Source organism: Gracilinanus agilis, chromosome 2 (genome assembly GCF_016433145.1).
Source record: "Gracilinanus agilis isolate LMUSP501 chromosome 2, AgileGrace, whole genome shotgun sequence".
Taxonomy (NCBI): Eukaryota; Metazoa; Chordata; class Mammalia; order Didelphimorphia; family Didelphidae; genus Gracilinanus; species Gracilinanus agilis.
The window spans coordinates 79,051,786-79,078,402 of record NC_058131.1 but is presented as its reverse complement, the minus strand read 5'-3'; the positions used below and the strand labels follow the sequence as shown (position 1 = coordinate 79,078,402).

The window sequence follows — 26,617 nt, the reverse complement described above, 5'->3', positions numbered from 1 at the left end:
TCCCAGAAAGCTGGCCATAGGGTATTGCTGGTCATTAAAGGGAAGCACAGATCCAGTCTACCAAACTAATCTCTTTTTAGGAATTTCAGGCCTTACCTGGCAGACTCTAATGAGGAAACATGATGCAATGGGAACATATCATCCAGGGTTTGTCAATGTACAGTTCCATGTCTCAGCTACACAAATAGGGGCAAAGAGCAGCCCCTATCTAGAACTGGTTGATTTAAGTGACTTTGCAACACTAAGTCCTCTATAATCACTCCCAAACCATTGGACTATGCTGCAAAGAGAAACTCTAGCTTGTACCTCTCTACCTTTCTTCAATAACCATTATTTGCATGAGTCATATTTTTTAATTTTTCCTTATAACCTACAACGTTCCTCAGTGGAGAAAGTCTACCCACCCTCTGACTCCACTTGTGGAAGTAGAAATAGGCCAAACCCAAAACTTTATTGCTACCGAGGAAAGTTACAAGTAATCTCTCCCATTCACATTTTTCTCCTTAAGTCCCTGATCTCAATAGGACTTAAAACATTTTCCAGGAAAATTTCTGGGCCAGATACAATACTTTTCAAATACAACAGCTGCCTCTGTGCCTTTGAAACAGTGTCTTTAAAACCCAAGAGGTCTGTTTCAAGTTATTTCATTTACCTTATGCTGGAAAGTTAACTTCCCTAGACAGTCAACAATAAACAGAGAAATGGTTAACCTGAGATTATATACATCTGCATCACCCTTATCCCAACTTTGACCATAATATGAGAATTAAACACAATTTAAATCTAGTGCTGCCTTTGACATCGAAATGTTGCAGGCTAGGCCTTGTCTGACAGCCTGAGGGTAGAAAGGAATAAAAATCTCTTGGGTCATCTAACAGGTAACAAAGTTTACTTGGTTGTAGAAGAAGGCTATTCAGTAAGGATAATGACAGAATATTCAACAAGGATAACTCGCATTGTTTCAGAAGACTTGCCCATCAACCCTCCTCCCCTGGTCCAATGTGTTCAACAGGATGTGGTCAAGAAGGGCACAACACTGGTACACCCAGCGAGTCCAAGGGTGACTGACCTCATAGGCTGGCTATCTTGTATGTCCTTAGGTGACAGGGAAGCCAAGTTAATCCCTTGAGCCTTAGTCCCCTAGGCCAAGTGGAAATCAAAGATGGTTTCTCTCAATTTCTCCTGCACAACATTCCATCTCCCACCTCTATGCCTTTGGGTGGCTGATCTCCATGACTAGAATAGAGGTTGTCTTCACCTGCCTCAGAGAATCCTCCTCTTCCTTCAGGAAAGTCTAAGAATCAACTTTTACAAGAAGGCTTTCCTAATCACCTCAACCACTGGTGCTTTCCCTAGCAATCTACTTAATACGTATACACACACACATATTACTTATATATAATACATATATATAGTATAAACACACAAAACAAGTATGTATATATGTATATCTGTATGTGTGTGTGTGTAGATATGTGTGTGCGTGTGCAAGAGTTTGTTGTTTCTCTCAATAGAAGGTAAGCTTCTTGTGAATAAGGATTGTTTCATTCATCCATTGCAGTTCTCTCCTCAGCATCTAACAATGCCTAGCACAAAAGAAGCAATAAATCAATAGTGGCTGATTGATTGGAGGACTGTGAGACTACCCATGTAGAGTGAGAAGATATTTAGTTCAAGTCTACTCTTAAAGACAGGGAAAATCAAGGCTGAGAGAGGTTAAATGACTTACTCAGGTTCAAAAAAGCCTGTGTCTGAGGTGGAATCTGAGCACAGGTCTTCCTATCTTCGTAACCAAAATACTCTATTTAATATACTAGGATCTTTCTCAGATTTTTTAAGCAAAAACTAGTCTAGTACCAGAGACAGGGAGGAAGGTCCCAAGAAAAAGTGGAATAGCCAACAATGGATGGGCCCTGAGAAATTCTGCTCCTACCTCACTCTGCCACTTTTTAAGTGAAGACAATCAAAATTACCTTCAACTCTAACCCAACATGATGGACCTACTAAATGAAACTGTCTCCTCTTTATTGTCTGCCATGTTATAACTGTAGCAGAAACACAAGCTTAAAAAGAAAATGAAAAATGTTGGTAACTGAGCCAATTATGGTTTATATTTGGTTTATTTTTTTGCTAAGATTGTCTGGTAGCCAATATAGAAAACTTCTCAATATTACTTATCTCTTTGATGCTAAGAAAATTTGATCTGTATTATAAATGTAAAAATATTTTAATTTATAAAGAAAAAGGTCTGACCAAATATATATATATATATATGTATATGTATATATATATATACATTTCATCCACCCAAATATGGCCTTACTAACAATTTTAAAACACTAATACTTATAATGAAAAAGAGGTGACATATATATAATTTTTCACTTTGCAAAAAGTTTTTATATATAACATATTTATACATATCTCATATAATTTACTCCTTTCCTTTACCCTATTATATATAAAGTCCAGGAATCCTACAAGGTATGCAATGAATTTTATTATTTGCATGAACAAATGAAGAAAATATAGGGGAAAATAGGAAGTAAGTCTTCCAAAGCCATACAAGGATGGACTGACTCCAAGTTCAGCATTCTCTCCACAATTCCAGAACCTGAATCCAGGCTCGATACTCTTTCTGCAAAGTTACTCTGTAATGCAGGAATGATGCAAGATCTCTTGCAGTTGCAAAATTACCCTAGGCAATCCTGGCGGTTAGGGGAATGGAACTTTGACCCAGCTAGTGCCAGTCTCAAGACCTGACTGATGGAGCTGAGACTATAAATACCCCTGGAGAACCAACCTGGGGGTTCTGATTTCCTTGACCTCACCCAGACATCCAGCTACCCCCTGGACTTCCCCTTGGGACCCCAGGAGGGGAAGGGAGGTTGGGTTATGGAACGTGGGCAGGAATTAGTTAAGTTAGCCTAGCCAGGGACACCCCTAAACCAAATCATTACCCTCTTTTGTCAAGCTGGTAGACCACTCTACATCAGGGCAGTGGGATTTATCCCTGGCTGAGGGGTTGGTTCCCTCAGCCTGATCCTACCTTCTGAGGACCTCTGCCAGCACTGGCCATTCACCCATAGCACCAGCTTCTCCAGACCCTAACCCTCTTTCCCCAGTTTACCCTTGTGTTTTAAATAAACCCCTTGCCTGGTTCTGAGAGTTTCCATAGTTCATTTATAACATCAACCAGGGCTAAGGAACTGAGGAAAAGGAGGATAGCTACCACTTGTCTCCAGAAGGGGTTAGACCAGGCATCCATTCTTTTCAGGAAGTGAGATGGCTTCACTTCCTGTTGGTTTCTGGTTTCTCATCAGCAGGGAGAGGCTCCTCACTCCTCACCTTAAAGGAGTCTACAGACAGCAGGGAGACTGACTGAACAGCTCGGCTCAGGCCCACACATCCCTGGCTGTCTCAAATCAACAAATACTGTAGTTGTAGGCTCCCTGGTCTAGGAGACTTACTGGTACCATCAGCTCCCCTATTATCGGTCTGATTACCCCCCATTATAACAAGTCTTTCTGCAAAGCTCCCCGATAGAGAGTATTTTCTATAGCATGCATCATCCAAATGGAAGTCATTCTCCCAGAGTAACAGGAAATCCCTTCCTCTGATTTAAAGAGAATGAGATTCAGTCTGGGGCTTGACTCCTGAGGCAGCAATAGGCTTCCCTTGGTATTAATACTAACTGGATCCCACGCCCAGCAGGATACACTACATTACTTACATACCTAACTATCCAAAGCAATTACATACCCCACGACACTCTCCAAAGAAGAATGGAAATTAACTGTGCATATGACACCAAGTAATTGCATCTGCCTACCCCTGAACGTCCCATTCAGATACAAACGGGAAGGTTTGGTGTCCTGAATGCTGATGGACTATGCCAGTTGAACTGCATTTCCTACGACAAGTGGCTTTTACACAATATTTATGCCCTTTCTTATTTAGGAACAAAAATGAATGATGTGTGTTATAGCTAAAATATCCATTTTTGCCTCCAAGAGGAAAAAAAATCAGAACAATCAGCTAAATCATTAAGGGTCCTGTTTACATGGCGGCTTTGAAGGACTATTTGAGGTAGCTTAGGCAAAGCCAAAACCCTTGATTTTAGTGGATGGCTTACACGACTGAAATGACTAAACAACAACAAAATTGTGGTGGGTTGTGTTCATGCTACTGAAATATCTGTGAATTGATTTGCACTGGGAAGCTAAGTGGTATCAGTGTGAGATTTGGAACTGGAAGGTCTGAGTTCAAATTCTGTCTCAGGCACTTACTAGCTGTGTGACTCTGGACAAATCACTTGGTCTGTCAGCCTCGGTTTCCTTATCTGTAAAATGGGGAGATAATAGTTCTCATTCACCTCATGGGGTGATTGTGAAGAGCAAATGACAGGACGTATATAAAGTCTTTGCCAACCTCAAAACCCTGCCTAAGTAAATAACCTCTAAAACCATCTTAGAAACCCGAATGCTTCTAGTTATTCGGCATTGTCCCTGCAGCCACTCGCGCGGCTCCTCGCGGCTCCGCTCTGCTCAGTGCGGTCACTATAGTACTTTACAAGGCACATGAGTGAGCGGCATCGTCAGTGGCATGTACTGTTAATGCACGTTTGCTTTATTTCGGTTTAAATCCCCCTGGTTGATTTCAAGTGTTCATGACACTGTTTATACCACAGAGCCTACAGGTCTGGAACTTGCCCCTACTGAAGCTCTGCCTAATGGGAGGAACATAACTGGAGGGGGTGGGGGGAGATTATTTGCATAAGACGCTCCTCATTGGTGGAAAGGATGATGACGCCATTTCTTATATTCTTCTAAGGGTAGGTAAGAATATGGGAAAAGAAACGCCTTCATTTTGCATCACACTTTGGAAGAAGATAAATTTTTTTTTCCAGACTATCTTTTGGGAGAAACCAGAAGAATAATATAATAGACATTGGAAGGCAGAAAATTAGTGGAAAGTCAATTCCACAACATAGCCCTGATTTGTAGTTTTCCCCTTTACATGTAATTTCAGGGAATTTTCAGGTGGGAGAGACTGAGGAATCTATCTTTCTGCTGAGCTGAGATAAATGGGTGAATCAGTGGGTGAACTCATTCACTGAGAGTATTATCTCACATAATTATGCATTTTAAAGTCACATTTGTCATGTATTATACTTGTAGTCATAAATAACCTGATGTTAGTTTGCTATCTTAATAAATGTGTTGATTCCTTATTAACTATTTGTAACAATTTTTTGCGTAACTAGTATAACTGGTAAGGGATGAACCTTCAGATTTAGGCTGTATCTTTTCCTTTTTAAGAGAGAATATCAAAGAAAATTGTTTGAGCCTAAAAATGAAATCATCTCCCCTAAACTAGCAATGTTTAGAGAATGTGAATCTAGCCTAATATATCTTCTCTAAGAGCAGAGTGACTGGTTTCATGGACCCTTCAAGGGCTCTTCTCTGGGATGTCATCAAACTCTACTTTGAAGAGGGATGAGTAAACTTCTAGAGATAACTATCTATTCACATTTTCCTATGAGTTACAGTTAGAAAAGCCATCTGGACATATACATAAAACTGTATGAGCATACCTTGCAGTGTAAAAAATGTTGTTAGAATTGTGGTCTCTAATATGAAATGAAAAATATGTGATATTCTAACATACTAGTGAAATATTCAAATATATTTTCATTTAACCATAGGAACTAATTATTTCCTAAAGAAGTCAAAATAATGAAAATAGAAATAAAATACTTAAAAGATGGTATAAAACGTTAATGAATACATGTATCAAATGTTATTTTCTTTTTTTTTTAAACCCTTAATTTCGGTGTATTGCCTCATAGGTGGAAGAGTGGTAAGGGTGGGCAATGGGGGTCAAGTGACTTCCCCAGGGTCACACAGCTGGGAAGTGTCTGAGGCCAGATTTGAACCTAGGACCTCCTGTCTCTAGGCCTGACTCTCACTCCACTGAGCTACCCAGCTGCCCCCTCAAATGTTATTTTCTAAAGAAAGAGAAAACACAATTGAAAGAATGAAATACTACCTATCACTAATTTCAGTAAATTCAGTAAATTTAAGCAAATTGCAAAAATAACTTATACCAGACATATAATCTCATAGCAAACTGTCAATACTTGCTTATCTTACATATCTCTTTAACATGCCCTCCCATAAATCTTCCACTGAGGGAGAGGAGAGGTTGCTCCAACATTCTACTTTCCTTCCAGTTCTTTCGATATTTTATAGATACAATTGAAAGAGAGGGGTATCTATCAGTTAATTCTGTTTCTTACTATGTGATTGCCAAGTCATTTTTTCTGTCACTGCTCTGATGATATCCTTTATACCACTTTCCCTATGTAATTCTTCATTTCTAATGTGTTGTAACCACAACACTCCAATGATTAGCTTTTATCTTCAATTTGCATGTATAGGAGAGGGTGATTTGCTTTGAGTTTATGAACATATAGCAACACTGACAAAATATTTATTTTAGATAAATCCTTGTTTCATAGTATAGTTGAGGAGAGATATTAAAAGAAAATTTATTGGTATTTTAAAAATCATATCACTATGGAAACATGATCTGAAATGATCTGAAATTTTCACAAAAAAAGATGTACTTCTTTCTTGGGGGGGTAATGGGAAAAGGATAGAGATAAGATAAGATTTAAGAGAAATGGAAGGCTGTCTTTAAGGGACATACTAAGAACTCAATAGGAAAGGATTTTAGCAGGCAGAAGGCAGAGGAGGAACAATGTATGGGATGGTACCAAAAAAAGTAACTAGGACAGGGGCTGTTGAAAAACAAGAAGTACTTAGTAAGCTACAATTAGAGAAACGGGCTTTAGAAAACTCTCCTGTAACAATGTTCCCTTTGGGAGATGTACCTTATATGTCACCTGACATGGGAATTGTGCATTTAAATCAAATTTTATATAAAATAATTTTCTATTCCCACTATCTATTTCTAATTTATGAAGTGTTATATATGAAACTGAATTTTTAAATATAGAAAAAATAATGAAATACATTTGGTGGAAGAAAATGGAGAAAATCTAAAGGAGATAATAAAAATATTAGAAATAAAGGAGTAGCACTTTGATTTTGCACAAAGTATAAGATTATAATAGAAAGCAGCAACCGTCAAAATTACATGGTACTAGTTGAAAGAACATATAAGATGAAGAAAATTCAGAAATAACTTTACTAACGCCGTGCATAATAAAACCGAGAACACAATTTAATTAGAGGAAAAAACTTTCCATTTGAAAAGAACTACTGAAAAAAACTCAAAAGCTATTTGGCAGAAATTAGGTTTAAGCCAATATCTCATACCATATAACAATAAGTTAAAAAGACATATATAAGCACAGTATAAAAGATAACATCATTAAGAAACATCATAAGATAATTTTAACAGGTGTATATGTGTCATATATGTGCTTGTATATTTAGATATTTAACACATATATGCTTATAATATGATGCACAAATATATATATAGCTCTATTTAAAAAGAAAAATTTTAACAACATAAAAATAAAGATGGTCGCAAAAAAATATATTTCCAATTAGTGCAATATTGCAAGTGATGGAAATTCTACTTTCTGAGAAATTGATTAAAAAAAAGATTGTTCTAATTTGCTAATATTAAAAAGAATATACTACTTTGTGCTAGGAAAGAACTAGAAAAAATAAACATCCATCAATTGTGGAATAGCTAAACAAATTTTGTTCCAAAAATGTAATAGAATATTACACTGCCACGAAAGTGAAAATTTTAAAAATTCAGAGAAATATGGGAAAATGTATGTAAACTTATGTGGAGTGACTTAAGAAGAACTAGGAAAACAATATATATACAATAACTACTGCAAAGTAAACGGAAAGAAGGAAACCACAAAAATTTAAATGGAATGCCATGAAATGGCAATGACCAAACTTATTCCCTTTTTTTGTCCAAAATATAAGAAAATGCAAGGAGTTGCCTTTATTAGAGAAGTTGATGAAATATGGTTGTGGAATAATGAATATAATGTTAAACTCGATTATCTGTTAATTTTGTTGAAAATATCATTTGCTTTTGAGAGGCATTTACAAGCAGAATTCTTAAACTTTATACACTCTGCAGTCAAGTGGCACTAGTCTTGCTATTCTTTGCATAGAACTAACCATCATCTGAATTTATACCTTTTCACTGACTGTTCTTCTTGCTTAAAATGTTATTCCTACTAATCTCAGATTCCTCTATACCTTCAAGAATCAACTCAAATCTTACCTTTGGAGTGATCTAACTCTCTGAAAATTTATAAATTTCATTTTAATTTAACAACAAATTTCCACATGTTTTCCAAAGTTATATGATTTAGGTTATCTCCCTCTCTTCTTCCTTCCCTACTCCCAAAGCTAACAAGCAATTCAATCTGGCTTATACAAGTATTATCATGCAAAAAATATTTCCATAGAAATAAAGAAGAAAACAGAAGAAATAAAAGGAGAGAAGGCAAGGGAAGGTAAGGGAAGGAAAGGCAAGGGAAGGCAAGGGAAGGGAAGGCAAGGGAAGGCAAGGGAAGGCAAGGGAAGGGAAGGCAAGGGAAGGCAAGGGAAGGGAAGGGAAGGGAAGGCAAGGGAAGGCAAGGGAAGGCAAGGGAAGGGAAGGCAAGGGAAGGCAAGGGAAGGGAAGGGAAGGGAAGGCAAGGGAAGGCAAGGGAAGGCAAGGGAAGGGAAGGCAAGGGAAGGCAAGGGAAGGGAAGGGAAGGGAAGGCAAGGGAAGGCAAGGGAAGGCAAGGGAAGGGAAGGCAAGGGAAGGCAAGGGAAGGCAAGGGAAGGGAAGGGAAGGGAAGGGAAGGGAAGGGAAGGGAAGGGAAAGAATCAAGGGAGGAAGGGAAAGAATCAAGGGAGGAAGGGAAAGAATCAAGGGAGGAAGGAAGGAAGGAAGGAAGGAAAGCCACTACTGAGGAGATGCCACTGGAACACAAGAAGGATTCTAAATGAAAGAAAGACATAAAAAGGTTATCGAAGACAGTTAGTTATTGAAGATGGTCTACAATAATTTATGGAGAGGGGTGATCAAAGAAAAAGATTAAGGAACCACTATTATTGAGTATCATGTTATGCCTACTGAAGTTTACATCCCTTTAAGATTGTAAAGATGGGGGATAGGACAAAAAGAACCAGAAGGCCACTGGTGACAGTTACTGACAGTTGGGACCAGAGAAAATTCTGGGCAATTCTCTGGAGGAGAAGAGAAGGAGGAGGACTTCCAATGGAGGACAGAAAGAGAGAGAGGAGGAGAATATCTCAGCTCAGATCCAGTCCTGAGGGCTTCCTGAGGATCTTTCTTTGGACACTGAAACCCTGATTCCTTGGTCAAAGGCAACCCATTGTTTCTCACCCAGCAAGACTTCAATCATCGAATCAGCTAAGTTGTTTCGGACTCCATTTTGGGAGTGATCTCTTAGGTTCCTTCTCCCATTATCCAACCTTGCTGAGAAACCCTTTCCTTTCCGGTTTGACTTGCAATTATAGAAAAGGATAGAAATAGTAAATAGAAATAGAATCTGAAGGAGAAGAGGTGAGGGGAGATGTTTAGGAGTGAGGGACCCCATAGAAATAGAGAAGAGGGCACCCCAAAATCCCGCTGCCCTTCATCCCTTTCCCCAATCCCTATATTGATATTAATAAAAGACATTCATTAGTCAGATAGCATTCCAGAGTGCCTGAGAGATGAGGGGGAGGAGAATCACAGTTTGGTCTAGCTGCTTCCATCTTGAAGTTGGCTGACCTCCAGGGAGGCTAGCATAAACCCCGCCCTCATTCAGAATCGGAGTGGGGTCCTCCATACCTCATCTTATAGAGAAGCCTTGCCCTCAACTCCTGTGGGGAGTGGCAAGACTATACAGGTCACCCAGTTTCAGGGTGACACCCCCTCGAAGTCTCATCAGTGCATATTTGTCAAGAGGGGAGAGCTAGAAGAGAGTCTCTCCTCATAGACTTTCTCTCCCCTCCCTCCCTAACATTAATTACTGGCTCTATTTATTCTTATAAGATCAAAACCCATTTGAGCTAATATGAAAATAGCTCTTAAATACATTTTTAAACTTAACATTGTTTAAAAGGAAAAGAGAAAAATCTAAAAAGATTTTTTATTTAAAACTGTTATTTTTTTAATAATTCCTAAGAATTTTTTAATTCTTAGAATGTAACTCTTTAATGTTTTAAAAAAACATTTTACAGGATAGTTGAAAACATTTTGTAAAATGAAAAAAGTTCCAATAAGATACACTATGAAGAGCAATGGATTTGGAATGAGGATCTATGAAAACTTGAATAAGTCCCTTTAATTCAATAGACCTTAAGAGTTCCATCCTCTGTCAAAAGAGTTGACAGAGAAGATGATTTCTAAAGTCCTTTCAAGCTTTATGGTTCGATTAAGCTTTTTTTTTATCATGCTTCCTGATATTATCAATAAATTTCAGATGAATATTTTTTAGCTTAAATGATGAAGCAAAGTACCTTTTAGAATCCTGAAAAGGACAGATATTAATTGAAAACAAAGCAGTGTTCTTTTCTGTTCCACACATCATTGCCAATAAACATTTGGAATCAAAATTTCAAGCATAGTGTTTCTTAGTGATATATGAAGCATAACATGCTATTGGTTGGCTTTCTAAAGCTACATTTCTATTCATTTTATGATGTTGAGAACCTTACTGAAATGAGTATTTCCCAATCAAATACATAGATATATGATTAGGAAAATGAATGCTGCAAAAGGCAGGTACTATTGTTTTCTAAAAATCTCAAGATGGAGTTGAAGTGACACTGAAGAGTCATCACTTTATGCCTAGCCTCCAATGACCTATGCAGTACTCTAGGAGACTTAGGGCCTGGCTCCTTGCCCAGAAGATTAAATAAAATATACAGTGAAACTTAGTTTGGTCAGGCCCTACAATCTTACCACAGACTTCAGGCCTGGAGCTTTGCAGTAATACTACAGACAATTTTACCAGGGATGCTCCAAACCACTGCCAACAATTATGGAGAGAATTCTCTGAAAGTAAAATGAGCCTGATCAAGCGAATTATCCTACCATCACCATCCAAATAGGAATAAAGTAAAATGAAGAAGCTAAAATATCCTTCTCATCTGTCCCTTTATCCATTTTCCACAGTCATCACCCTGATTTAGGCCCTTATCAACTCTCAGTGAGACAATTAAGAAGGCCTTGCCACAGACCTCCTCAGCTCCAGGCTCTTCCTTGTTGAATATTCTGTCTCACAGCTTTCAAAATAATCGACCTAATTCAGAGGCCTATACAGAGATGGAAGGAACAAGTCTGGGCCTCTGAGGAAAGGAAAGCTATTTTTTTTAAGGATGAAAGAGATAAAAGTGGGGTTTTAAACAGAAGAGGAATACTCAATATCCAGGAAAAGATAAAAGGTTAGTGATACTGGTGTTGATAATGGGAGAAATCTGCTACAGAAGATGAAAATGGATGAGACTGAGGACACAGTTGGATAAAAGCACTGAGCCTAAAATTAAGGAGACCTGAATTCAAATCCAGCACTGAGCCTAAAATTAAGGAGACCTGAATTCAAATCCAGCCTCAGACACTTATTAACTATGTGACCCAGAGCATGTCTTTGTTTGCCTCAGTTTTCTCATCTATAAAATGGGAATAATAATAGCACCTCTTTCCCAGAGTTGTGAAGATAAATGAGATATTAGCATAGTACCTGGAATATAATAAGTGCTATACAACTATTACCCATCATCATCATCATCATCACCATATCATTGCTCTTATTTAATAGCATTATTTTCTGAATATTTATTATATCTAGAATGATTGTTGTAACCAGCTACTTCTTTATCTTATAAAATCACAGAATCTCTGACAAGATGTTAGAATACATTAACCATACATCATTCTTCCTCTTTCCCACATACACATAACATTTCAATAGAAAAAGAAAATGAGGTCAAAGGGGGAAATGATTTGCCCAAAGTTACACATTTATTTCCACAGTGAAGACTCAATCCAAGCTTAACCAATTCCAAGTTTAAAACTTCATTTTACAGGTGAGGAAACTGAATATAGGAGAGACTAGAGAAACTGAAGTGTCTTAGTGAGAGTTATAAAGAAAATGAGTTTACTAGCGGAGAATATCTAGATTTCTTCTCTGTTTTTTTCCCTTCTATCATATTGTCTCAGCCATAGTTATGGGACATAAGAGATGCCTCTTGCTCATTTGCTTTGTTGCTTTTTTAAAAAATTGAAAGTAAGTGAAGTAAGTGATATATTTATTACAAGGGAAGGCAGCCAGATGTTATATAATTGGGCCACCTTCCAAGTCTTAAAGGGGCCAATCGTTTATTGCCAAAACATGGCAGGTAAATCATTTAATTCAAGTGACTATTGCAAATTAATTCAATTCAGTTCAATAAGCATTTGTTTTCCTAAAGTCATGCTTGTTCACACAACCTATTTTAATATATCCCAAGATTTTAGCTGCAGCAATTGATTTTTCTGACTTTTTGTGTTTCGGACATAGGAAAGAAATTCTTTCAGAGGAAAAAAAGAAAATCTGAGGCACTTAGTCTCCTGAACATATATATCTTTCTTGAGGATGTAATTTTATTTAATATGGCTTAAGAGAAATGTTGTGATAAAGAGCATGCATAAGGAGAATTTGATTTTTTTTTTTAAATCTTGCCTTTGAGATCTGGCACAAATATGTAGATGATGTCATTATAAGTCCTTAAATTCACTTTTAAATAGATTTTTATTGATACTTTTTATTTAAATTGAATTATCTAGATGTTCCTCCCCTGTCCCTTTCCAACCAGCTCCCAGAGATCCATCTTATATAAAAAAATATTTTTAAGAAAAATAGGAAGAGTTCTGCCAAACCAAGTAGTACAATGAAAAAAATCTGAAATCGTATCAATATTCCAAAAATGAATTCTAATACTATTGAGTATGCTAACAAAACATGTGTAACTATATTATAATCATATTCTCTATGTTTATACCTTAGAATATAACATGTGCATAAAATTTAAAGAGACAAACGTTACCAAATTACATCCAATCTACTCCATGCTGTTAAACTATTGAGATAATTTTCAGATTCAAGTCTTGAATTTTAAAAGCAATATCATATAGTGGAAGATATATTGAAAATGGAGACAGGGGGCCTGAGGACAATTCTTACTTTGATCATTAATAAGCCTTGAAGTCTCAGATTTAAACTCTTCATCACTCAGTTTCTTAATATTCAAAGTAACCTGTATCAAGCTGTTTTGATGATTACCATTTTGTACAACAGTTTGAGATCTAGGACTGCTAAACTAGAGGCAGCTAAGAGGTGCAGTATATAGAATGTCAGGCCCGGAGCCAGAAAGACCTCAGGTCAAATCTGGTTAAACCCTGTTTGCCTCAGTTTCCTCATCTGTAAAATGAGCTGGGGAAGGAAATGGCAAACCACTCCAGTATCTTTGCCAAGAAAACGAATTGGGGTCATGAAGAGTCAGATACAACTGAAATGACTCCATAACAACAACACTGCTAACTTTCCTTCCTTCTCTATTTTTTATATTTTCCTTGGAATTCTTTGCTTTTTCTTTTGTAAATGAATATTATTATTATTTTTGTAAGCTCAATAAAGTAATTCTATAGTATTTTTCTTGTTATGGCATAGTATGATTCAATCAGTTTAAATAGTATTATCATTTATTATATTGTTTCAGCCAATCCATGAATGAAGAATATTTCTTAAGTCATTTCATTCCCTCTTTATTTCCATAAATAGTATTTCATTGATGCACACATATATGTATTCTGCATGTCTTAAGCAGAATCCAAAGTATTTTATACTTTAATTATTTTAAAAGAAATTTATCTCTTTCTACTGGATTTTTTGATAATGAACAAAAATTCTGATGATGTATATACATGTTTATTTTCTATCTTGCAAAGGTGATAAATTTATGACTTCCATTCATTTTTACTTGACTTCCTAGATTCTCTAAGTAAACTATGATTTTCTTTGTAAATAAAAAAAAGGATAACTCTTTCCCCTTTGTCTATGCTTATTACTTCAATTTCTTTTTTGTTTGTTTTCTTGCTTTAGTTAACATTTGTAATATGATACAAAAGATTAGTTGGTTGATAACATATAACTTTTTATTCAAAGATATTTTATTTTCCTAATTAAATGTAATAATATTTTTCAACATATGGATTCCAAAATTATAAGATACAAACCATCTCCCTCTCTTCCCTCTCTCCACTTAGAGATGGTAAACAATTTGATCTTGGACCATATATTATTATCATACAAAACACACTTCCATACTGTTCACTGTTGTAAGAGTATTCTCATACAAAATCAAAACTCCCAAATAAAACCATAAATACATTGATGTGAAAGAGTATATTTTGATCCACATCCATCTATCTCTAACAGTTCTTTCTCTGGAAGTAGATAGCACTCCCCATCATAAGTCCTTCAGAATTGTCCCAGATCACTGCATTGCCGAGAGTAGCCAAGCCACAGTTAATCATTATACAATATGGCTATTACTGTGTACAATGTCCTCCTGGTTCTGCTTATTTTGCTCTACATCAGTTCATATAGATCAGTGGTTCCCAAACTTTTTTGGCCTACCGACCCCTTTCCAGAAAAAAATATTACTTAGCCCCCTAGAAATTAATTTTTTAAATTTTAATAGCAATTAATAGGAAAGATGAATGCACCTGTGGCCATCACCACCTCCCTGGATCGCTGCAGCACCCAACAGGGGGCGGTACCACCCCCTTTGGGAATCACTGGTGTAGATCTTTTCATCTTTTTCTTTTTTCTCTTTGTTTTTTGTTTTTGTTTTTGTTCCATGGTTCCATGATTCATGTTCTTGCTCTCTCTTCCCCCAGCCCCACCATCCCCATAGCTGATGTGCATTTCCACTGGTTTCTTCATGTGTCATCGATCAAGACCTATTTCCATATTATTGATAATTGCTCTAGGATGGTCATTAAACGTCTGCATCCCAAATCATGTCCGCATCGACCCATGTGTTCAAGCAGTTGTTTTTCTTCTGTGTTTCCTCTCCTGTAGTTCTTCCTCTGAATGTGGGTAGCATCTTTTCCATAAATCCCTCAGAATTGTCCTGGGTCATTGCATTGCTGCTGGTACAGAAGTCCATTACATTTGATCATACCACAGTATATTGGTCTCTGTGTACAATGTTCTTCTGGCTCTGCTCCTTTCACTCTGCATCAATTCCTGGAGGTCTTTCCAGTTCACATGGAATTCCTCAAGTTTATTATTCCTTTGAGCGCAATAGTATTCCATCACCAACAGATACCACAATTTGTTCAGCCATTCCCCAACTGACAGGCATCCCTTCGTTTGCCAGTTTTTTGCCACCACAAAGAGCGCAGCTATAAATATTTTTGTACAAGTCTTTTTCCCTATGATCTCTTTGGGGTACAAACCCAGCAATGATATGGCTGGATCAAAGGGCAGGCAGTCTTTTAGCGCTCTTTGAGCATAGTTCCAAATTGCCAGCCAGAATGGTGGGATCAGTTCACAACTCCACCAGCAATGCATTAATGTCCCAATTTTGCCACATCCCCTCCAACATTCATTACTCTCCCCTTCTTTCATTTTAGCCAATCTGCTAGGTGTGAGGTGATACCTCAGAGTTGTTTTGATTTGCATTTCTCTAATTATTAGAGATTTAGAACACTTTCTAATGTGCTTATTGATAGTTATTATTTCTTTATCTGAAAATTGCTTATTCATGTCCCTTGCCCAGAATGGCTTCTTTTTTTGTACAATTGATGTAGCTCCTTATATATTTGAGTAATTAGACCTTTGTCAGAGGTTTTTGTTATAAAGATTTTTTTCCCAGTTTGTTGTTTCCCTTCTGATTTTAGTTACATTGTTTTTGTTTGTACAAAACCTTTTAATTTAGTGTAATCTTTTTAAATTTAATTTCATCTTTTTCTGAAATCATCATGCTTCTCATTTCTTATAGCACAATAGTACTCCATTACCAACATGTATCACAATTTGTTCAGCTATTCCCCAATGGATGGGCATCCACTCAATTTCTAATTCTTTGTCACCACAAAAAGTGTTGTTATACATATTTTTGTAAAAGAAGGTCCTTTACCCATTTTTTATTATCTCTTTGAGAAACAGACCCAATAGTTTATACCTTTTTAAAGCTTCTGATCTTACTCTAAAGACTCTAATGTATTACATTACATATAATGCTGACACTAGCTTTTAGATAGATCCTACTTATAATATGAAAAGGTTTATTTTCTTTTATATTTTATGATGCTTTTCTTTTAAAGGAGTAGGATGTTATATCTTTTCAAAAGTTCTTTTTTGGGTTATTGATATAATATTAAGATTTGTTGTTGCTGTTGTTATTAATGCAGTGTTATCTTTATAATTTTCATAATATTGAATCTTCATTTCTTTTATAAGTCAAACAGTCTTAATGTTTTGATATCATATTGCCATAACCACTTAGCATTCATTTTAACTTTCTGCATCACTGTTTATTAGGGATACTGAGCTAAAGTTTTCATTCTCCCTGATTTACATAACTAAACCATATTTATTTTATAAAACACATGTGCTGGGACAATTTTAATTTCTATAGTTTTCCAAAGGAATTCATGAATAATTGAATATAATTGCTTGAATTTTTGACAGAATTAATTTGTAAATCCATCCAGTCCAGGGTTTTGTTTTGTTTTGTTTTTCTTCAGGAGAGCATTATGATTTATTCAATTTCTTTTTTCTGAGAGTTTGGGTTTTCTTAATTTTTTTTTTTTGCTTGACAGTTTTATATTGTGTCATGATGAATTGAGCACTGGGCATAGAGTCAGGAAGACCTAATTCAAATCTAGTCTCAGATACTTACTGAAAGTATGAACCTGGGCAAATTGCATAACCTATTTCCTGCAATTTCCTCATTTGTAAATTAGGGATAATAATAGCACCTGCTTGCCAAGGTTGTGATAAGGATCAAATGATAATATTTGTACAGCACTTAATACAATCCTTGGTCCATAATAAGGTCTATATAAATCTTAGTGATCATTATCATTGTTATTATTATTGTAAATATTCATCTACTTCATTTAAGTTATTGGTTTTATTAGAATATAACTGGCCAAAGTATTTTCTAATAATTTCCTTCATTTCTTCTTTTTTGTTAATGTTCCTTTTCTTCTGACACATGAACTTCTTCATGAGCCCTGAAATTCTTTTATACAGTTAGAATCTATTTTATTCTACCTTCCCCTCTGCTTTATACCTGAAATTTTATTCTTCATATTCATTATGGCCTGCAATCTTATATCTCTCAGATGTTTCCCCCTGACCCAGGACATCACCCCCCATACTGACTACCCTCTCCTCCCTCTTCCACCTTCACTCTGTGGTGCGCCAATTCAACTCTACAATATCTTCTTGATTGGATTCCCTTGACCCCCTATGCTATTCAAGTTCTTCACTTGCCAGGCATCCTATCAGTATTATTAGCATCATCTATATCCTTTGCTCTAACTTCTGTACTGCCAGAGAAAAACAGGAAAATATGCAGACTGGGTCTAAGAAAAATGTCACTAAGATGTGACATTCCTCCTCCTGGTTCTCCTCCTACTTGTCTGATGATACGTCTGTCTCCTTTGCTGGATCCTCATCTATGGCAGCTAACTATGAGGGTCTCCCACAGCTCCATCTTGGGTCCTATTCTCTTCTCCTTCTAGACTATTTCACTTGTTGATCTCAGTAGCTCCCACAGATACAACTATCAACACTGTGCAGATCATTTTTCAGATTTATTCATACAGCTTTAATCTCTCTCCAGCTGGACATTTAAACTAATTAAATGGCAGAATATTTAAATCCAACTAGTCCAAAATTGAATTCATTATCTTGCCCCTAAACCCCCTTTTCCTAACTGCCCTATTATTGTTGAGAGTATCATCATCCTTCTAGGTACCCAGGTATACGTTGGTGTTACCCTCAATTCCTGATTATCTGTAACTTCCCATATACTTCAAGTGTCAAATTTTGTCACTTCTACCTTCCTAACATCTCTCCTATTTGTATTTCTCTTCTATGGCAATGCCACCACACTGGAACAGTACCTCACCAACTCATGCCTGGGTCTCTGCCTCAAGTCTTTCCCCACCTTCAGTCCATTCTTTTATCTCTCTGTCAATCTACTTAAAGTACAGATTCGATCATTCCCTCCACCCAACTTCCCATTCCATCAACTCTTTGCTGTTTTTTCCATATAATACTTTCTCTCCAAATAGTGAGTATTTTCACTGACTGTCCCTCATGGCATGGGACACTTTTCCTCATCTCTGCCTACTAACTTCCCTGACTTAATTCCAATTCCCCCTTCTACAAAATATCTTTCTCAATTCTCCTAAAACTTGTGGCTTTTCCTCTCAATTGGATTCTATTAGGAATCTCAAACTGAAATTTTCCAAAAAAGGCCTCATTAGCTTTCTTCCAAAACTTACATCTTCCAAATTTCCCTCTTGCTAAGCAGGGACCCATCATCCTCCCAGTCACTCTAGCCTATGTCCTTAGTATCATCCTTGAATCCTCTCTCATACATCCAGTATATTCCCTAGTCTTATCATTTCTACCTTCAAATTCCTTTCTATACATCCCGGCCCCTTTCTCTCTACTCACGCATACACTACCCTTGTGCAATTTCTAGGCTATTATAATAGTCTTCTGATTGGTTTTCTTACTCTCATCATCCTAATTCAGTCTTCACTTAGCTGACAAAGTACATTTTCAAAAGCCCAAGTTTTAACATGTCATTCTTCTACTCAATAAATTCTAGTGATTCATTATATCTCCCAGGATCAAATATAAACTCTCCTATATGGCTTTTAAACTCCTTCCAAACTTACCCCTTTCATATATTTTCAGTATTTTTACATTTTCTTCCATTTACAAACTCCACAATCCAGAAGCACTGGCCTGATTCTATGGCTTTTCACTGACAGACCATTATGCCTGAAATGTTCTTCTTTGACCCTTACTGCTAACTCTTTTCAAGACTCAACTCAAATCTTACCTTCAGAAGACTTTTCTGGTCTTTCCCCCTTTCATCCTCATTTTGCTATTAGTATATTCCCTTTACAATCACCTTCCAATTAAATGATATATACAACACATGTAAATTTGGTCTTATCCATTAGGATATCCGCTCCTTTTTTGCCATTTTTATATTACTATCACTTAGCACAATGCCAGTTTATTATTGACTGGATGAAATAAGTCTAGAGAAGAAGAATTGTGCCACACCATAACAATTCTTGAAAGCCATAAAAAGATTTCAAGTGTGTTTTATGAATATATTTCAATCTAGAATAGAATTCTTACTTAATAATTTTAAATGAACTGTTATTGCTATCAATATTCATTTTATTTTTTATTTTCAATCGCTTCTACAAAATTGTTTTATTTTAAGATATATAACTAAATTAAAAGCACTTTTGAAAAAAGATCCATTTTCACACAGATTTAAGTATCAATTTTTTCCTGCCAAAGTCATAATTAGGATGAAAATGATCTCTCTACTTCCAGCAATATGTTCCCAATCTCATTACTAAATCTCTTCCAAAAAAGAAATTAGTCAGTTAAGACAGTAATTTTATTTACAATAAAGACTAAGATGAGAAAGCCTCTAGAAAAGATTGACTCCCAAGAGAAATACCTTGACAATAATAAAAAAGCACCAGATGAAGGAAAGATTCAGTAAAACTAAAGACAAACATCAGTGAACTGCATCTATCTAGTGTAGGAATGGTGGAGAATACAGTCCAAGTCTGCAGACCATCAGACTGGGGATGAACAAGGAAGCCTGAAAGCTGGCCCAATCTTCTGTGGGGGACTGTGGCGATAGAACCCTGGGTACATGACTGTGCAAGAGAAAAGACTTGGAGAAGGGGTAGAAGCCAGTGAACATTTGGATCCTCTAACAGAAAAATCTGAAGCCAGCTATATCTTAAATCAGTATTGGTTTGGGCTTCCTGAGGCCAGAACATAGCAGGCCAAAGCAATGGATCTACTGGCCAACGATTACAAAAACAGATCTAAATATTAACAAAACACTGTCAATGTCAGATTGCAGTCAACAAAAGGTACCTTTTAAGATGGTCCAGCCTCATCTAAGTATCACATTAGGGGAAGCGAAGCAGCACCCACGTACCTGCTTGGAAAACCAACAGCAATATTCTAATTGTAGCAGGGGTAGCACCTATTACTGGTAAAGTACTGTCGTGATTGTAGATTCTAGCATCTAGAGAAATACTTATGGTTGGCTCCAATATCTAAGAGTACAGGAAGGGCAAAGCATGATGCTGACACCAAGTTCTATCTAAGGACTGATGAAATGAGTAAACAGAAAGAAAACCTCCTAATATAATAAGAAATGTATTGGTTTAGTAAGATGCCAAGGCAAAAACAAAAACAAACAAAAAAAAGGTGACTAACTCCAAAATAATTATAAGAAGAATGTCATTAAAAAAGAAGGTAGTAGTCACAAGAATATCAAATATGTGTGGAATGAAATGAAGGAAAAGATGAAATAATGAAATAAGAATACTTGGGAAGAGAATAAACTGCTTAGATTAGATTAGAAAGTATAAAATTTTACAGTGGTAGTAGTAGACACATTAAAATATACAAAACTGAGTAACAGAATTTCATAATTTGATGAAGTAATAGTAAATATTAGAATTAAATTAAAAGGCAATAAAAGTAAGACATTTTAATTATGTATCAGTCAAATTAGGATGAAGCAAAAATAATTTGTTTATTCATATAATTTGTATAACCAGGTACCTAGAATACTAGGACCAATAAAAAACTTTGATTTGATATTTAAAAAAAAATAAAACTATTGTGAACTTTTAGAGCCAAAGGGAAAGGTAAATCTAGAAAGAATCCCCACCTTACCTCCTAGAAGAAACTCCAATTCAAATACACATAGAAATAAGCTAACTAAACTCTAATATTTCCAAGTTAGAAACAAAAAACAATAATTCAAGAGGAAAGAAAAATAAGTAATCAAATAACCAGATTCAAGGAAAACAGAAGTTTCTGCAGGACATATTCTCAAGGAAAGGAAAACCTAGAGTACTATATTATATCAGAAAGCAAAAGAAAAAGGCTGATAACTTTTTTAAAAAACTTAACTGATAAATGCTCAACATAAAATCACAAGAGAAAAAATATTAACTTTAAGCAGAAATGGCTTTCAAACATTTATCATGAGAAAATCAGAGCTGAGTTGATTATTGGAATGAAAACAGTAAATAAAGTAAACTAGAAAAGCAAACACATTTGAGGAATTAGAATTGACTACAAAAAATAATAATAAAGTGCTTATATCCAGAAGTAAGAATTTTTCCTGTATAATTAATCAGTCTTTAAGGGTCAAAGAATGAGAAAAGCAAAATAAATTCAAGGTCTAATTGAGAATTTATTTCTAGGATTGTACTATGGATAAAATGATATAATATTTCTATTTGTTGTTATTGTTAAGTTATTTCAATCATGTCTGTTTCTTTGTGGCCTCATTTGGAGTTTTCTTGGCAAAAATACTGAACTGCTCTGTCATTTCCTTCTTCAGTTAATTTTATAGATGAAGACATTGAGGCAAACAGGATGAAGTAACTTGCCCAGGGTCACAAGTGTCTGGGGCCTGATTTGAACTCAGGTCTTTCTGATTCCAGGCCTGGAAGTATATCCACTATGCACCTAGCTGCCTTTACAAAATGTAAAATTATGTAAATGCCAGTCACCACCACTACCACCACCACCACCACCAGTACAACTAAAACTACTACAGTAGGAAAATAAGGAAGAAAAGAGAAGAATTTATTACTTCACATAAGTGTAGTATTTCAGAAGGCACAAACATGGAGGTGGGATAAGAGAAGCAGCAATCTCATGAATATTACTCTTATATAAACAGAGTCAAAGAAGATTGAACTCACATACACAAGCGGTAGAAATAGTGAATTTCAAAAGAAAAAGAAAAAACAGGGGAAGAAGAGAGTTTAAAAAGTACAGGGTAAGGATGAGCCTCAAGTCAAAAATGGAGGATTGATAAAAAAAGGGAGGAAGTGTGGGGATTAGTGGCTGAGGCCTGAGTTGAATGAAGAGAGGAAAAGAAAAAGGGTAGGACCAGGCTACTCCAATTATAGATTACAAGTATTGATTCCATTTCCTTCCTATAACCATCTTCTTTTTCTTTGTAAGGAGGTGGTTAGAGGGCAAAAGGAAAAAATACTATAAAGGATATGATAGAAGAGAAAACATAACTAAAAATAGTGACAGTGAATGTAAATGGAATTGTACACATCCATTAATCAGAGAGCAGTAAAAAAAAAAAAAGCAAAACCTAACAAAATGTCATTCACAAGAAAGACACTTGAAATAAAAATTTATATAGAAAAATTAGCTATTATTTGAAAATTCACTAGACAAAGCTTCAAGTATCATAAAATATTGTAGTTAAACTGTGAGTTAAACATAAGGCTCGAATGTACTGCTAAGTTTAGTCAAGAGAATCTGGATTCAAATTTGGCCTCAGACATGCCCTAGCTGTATGACCCTGGGCAAGCCACTTAAGCCATTTGCCTAGCCCTTGCTGTTCTTCTGTCTTAAAATTTACTGACAGGAAGTATAAGTTTAAAAAAAATCCAAAGGCAAACCCCATCATGACTCTTTTCTGTCAGAAAAGTGGGCAAGGAATTAGCCAGCAGCCCGGGGCAATAGGAAACAAACAAGCCCAGCTTCTCAAAGTGACCAGAGATAGGCAAAGAAGCATGTGCCATGCGGAGCTCTTATGCCAAGAGGCAGAAAGAGAAGAAACTACCTGAAAAAGACTCAGAAATTCCCAGAGGGAGCTCTAGGGTGGGAATTTTGGAAGGCCCAAGGTACAGAAGTGTTCTGGATGGCAGGGCAGAATTCAGACCAGGTTATACCAAGCCCAGAGGCTCCAAGGTCCCAAATACCTAATAATGTCCCGAGATGCCAAAGATGAGTCTGAAGACTAAGTGGAGTTTCAAAGATCCAGTAGGGTCTAACTCCCAAAACAGAGGGCAGAAAACCAGGTGATGGAGGGAAAGACCAAGTAGGCCAATGACTCCAACCAAAAGCATAACAGCATAACCAAAAGCCTATTATAGAGTCTGTTCCTGGCAAAAAGTCCTAGTCAAGGAATTAATGCTGGAGAATTGAATAAGTAAAATATGACTTAAGTATGAAACTCTTGAGTATAAAGAAGTTTATATATATATATATTTACATATATATATATATGCATGTATGTATGTATGTATGTATGTATGTATGTATGTATAGATTCCCAAAAAGAAGTGAAAACCAACTACAAACCCAGAATGGATTTTCAGCAGAGATTACATGAATACCTAAAAGAAATGATGTAATAGATATTAAAAAAAAAAGAAAGAAAAACTGAAAAAAAGAATTTAAGGGAGAAAAAACAGATCAAAAGAAAAGTGACAAACCTTAGTCAGGGAAGAAACGACCCAAAAAATAGAAGAGAACAGAGGAAAATCAATGACTCCATGAACCAGTAAGAAATATTAGAATAAAATCAAAAGACTAAAGAAAAAAAAAACTGAATCCCAAAGACCTGGACTCCTTGATACACACTGAATAATGACATTACAATGTGGAGATATGTCAATCTATAATCCTTTCTCAACAGACTTACATGTTCTTGGACTTGAATGCTTCCGCGAAGTTCTGCACACTTCGGAGAGAAGCAAGGTCTAGGGTCATGGCTTCTACCTTGGCTTTGTGCTGGAATAAAAATAAAAATAAAAAATGATAAATATCAGCAAATTTAGTTCACAGGATCACATGACAGTAAATGTGTTATGAAACATGTCTGAATTCCCTTGTTGAATATTAGAGGCCCAGAGTGAATATAAATCATGAAAATGAATGGCAGAATAGAGCATTTACTGCCAAATGCTGTATTCAGAAACTACAGCTCTGCTAAACACATATGCCGGATGGTGTACAACTTCATTAAACACAATGAATTGACATAAGACAGTTTTTAGGCATTTCAGTTGTTTTCCATCAACCTAGGAACTAAAATGTATGATGACAAAAACAGGCAATGAGAAAAGGTATAAAGGAATCTGATTTCTCAGTGGGTTTAACTGGATAGAAGGAGAAGGACTGAAAAGGTGGAAACAGTCGCTAGTTCTGTAACTTAGCACTGTGTCACCTCCATTCATCCTCACCAAGTAAGGGAAATGACTTAAGAGAGCCTAAATAGGTACATGATACTTTGTCTAGATAGGATTTATTCTGTCAACACAAAAAGGTTTTAATGAAAATGTAATTGACTTAGGTCTCTCACTCCTGCACCCCATGAGAAGAGGAGTGGAGCCCTTCTAGAATCACTTGTCCTTGGGAAACTTATGAGATATTATTCACTGTTTTCATCCACTAAAGAGCTAAGTCAGAGATGCCTCATTTTTAAATTTTGAACTTGACAAAGATCTACGAGTACAAACATTTCATTGCAAACAGAAGAAAAAGATGACATCATATTAGAAACTGTGAGTTTGTTATAAACAATCTGATTTTTGAATAATTTATTTCTATATACATATATGCATGTGTATTATATGTGTATGAATACTTTAACAAAGCAGGGGCAGGGGGCAGTTAGATGGCTCAGTGGATTGAGAGCCAGGCCTAGAGACAGAGATCTTGAGTTCAAATATGGCCTCAGACACTTCTTAATTATGTGACCCTGGGCAAGTCACTTAACCCTTTTTGCCAAGCCCTTAATACTCTTCTTTCTGCCTTGGAATTAACATACAGTATTGATTCTAAGATGGAAGGTAAGGGTTTAAAAAAAAAAGGAGTTGCAAAATTATTCTGTCACTTTGGACACTTTTTTCCTATGCATTTAAAAATGTTTGAGACACTTTTCTGTATATCTATCATTGCTCACTAACATTACACACAAATGCTTTATAATTACAATTCATGAGTTTCAAGAAAACCCTCTGAAGAAAGAACTTCAGGATCCTACATTTTCATAGTTGTGAGTTGTCTTAGCGCTGTGTATAATACCTTGCATGACTCTCCCTCTCTCTGTCTCTGTCTTTATCCCCCCCTCCCTTTCCCTCTCTCTCTTTCCTTCTGTCTCTCTGTCTGTCTTTGTCTCTCTCTCTGGGCGTCTGCGTGTCTCTCTGTCTCTCTCTGTCTCTTTCTGTCTCTGTCTCTCTCTGTCTGTCTGTCTGTCTGTCTGTCTGTCTGTCTGTCTGTCTGTCTCTCTCTCTCTCTCTCTCTCTGTGTGTGTGTGTGTCTGTCTGTCTGTCTGTCTGTCTGTCTGTCTCTCTCCTGTAATATGTAGATAATGTGGCTGGTAACAGGGGAGCTGGTGCTACAAATGAGTCACCTGGGCCTGGGAGCCTGTAACTACAATAGCAGGTGATTTGAGACAGTCAGTGATGTGTAGCCTGAGCGGTGATGCCCAGTCGGTCTCCCTGCTCTCTGTAGGCTCCTTTAAGGTGGAGAGTGAGGAGCCCCTCTCTGCTGGAGGGAAAGCAGAACTCAACAGGAGGTGGAGCTCGCACACTTCCTGGCTACAATGGAGGCTTGCCTTTAGAGCCAAGTGGTTTCTAGTCTCCCCTCTCCTCAGCCCCTTAGCCCAAGATGATGTTATAATAACTTCAGAAGTTCACAGTTTCAGGCTAAGGGTTTATTTTAACACTGAGGGGAAAACTGAGGTAAGAGTAAGGTTTAGGGCTCTTGAGAGACTGTTGCTAGGGGCGACTGGCAAGTGTTGGCTATGGACCTAGAAGGGAACCAGCCCTCAGCCAGAGGTAGTTTAACACTGCCCTGATATTGTTTGGTTCACCAGCTGGATAGATATAGTTGATGAATTGGTTTGGGGGTGTCCCTGTTGCTAGGCTGCCCTAATCTAAATCCTGCCCATGATCCACAACCCAACCTCCCTTCAACCTCCCAGGGTCCCCAAAGGGTAGTCAGGGGTAGCTGGGTAGCTGGGTAAGGTCAAGGAAATCAGAACCCCCAGGTTGGTTCTACAGGGGTTTTTATAGTCCCAGCTCAAACTGTCAGCTCCTGGGACTGGCACCTGCTGGGCATGAGTTCCATTCTCCTAACTGACAGGATTGCCTAGGGTAATTTTGCAAATGTAAGAGATCTTGCACAAATCTTGCATTACACTACCCATCCCTCTTTCTTCTTTACTGCTCCATGTACACTGATTTCCTAAATCAGTATAAATTAAAAAGCCCAAATTTACATTTAAAAAAAAACTTCTAGCAATTCTGACTGATTCTCATACCTTGGGACAAGCAAAACAAGTTTAATTTTTTTTTCATGTGATAGACCTTAAACCTGAAGAGAGTTACCATATCCCTGTTAGTATTCTCTTTTCTGGCCTCTCCAGTTCCTTCCACAGGCCCTCTTATGAAGTGAAATCTCATAATCCTGGCTGTTTTCCCCAGTAGG

General features: G+C 36.7%; 1 protein-coding gene across 1 annotated transcript in view; it reads right to left on the bottom strand.

Annotated features, from left to right (window-relative positions):
* Positions 1-26,617, bottom strand: part of WWOX (WW domain containing oxidoreductase) — a 1,184,703-nt gene that overhangs the window by 817,054 nt on the left and 341,032 nt on the right. Inside the window, exon 6 of the mRNA XM_044663258.1 lies at positions 23,826-23,914. Coding sequence (XP_044519193.1) covers positions 23,826-23,914 — 89 coding nt within the window. The remainder of the gene's footprint in view (positions 1-23,825; positions 23,915-26,617) is intronic.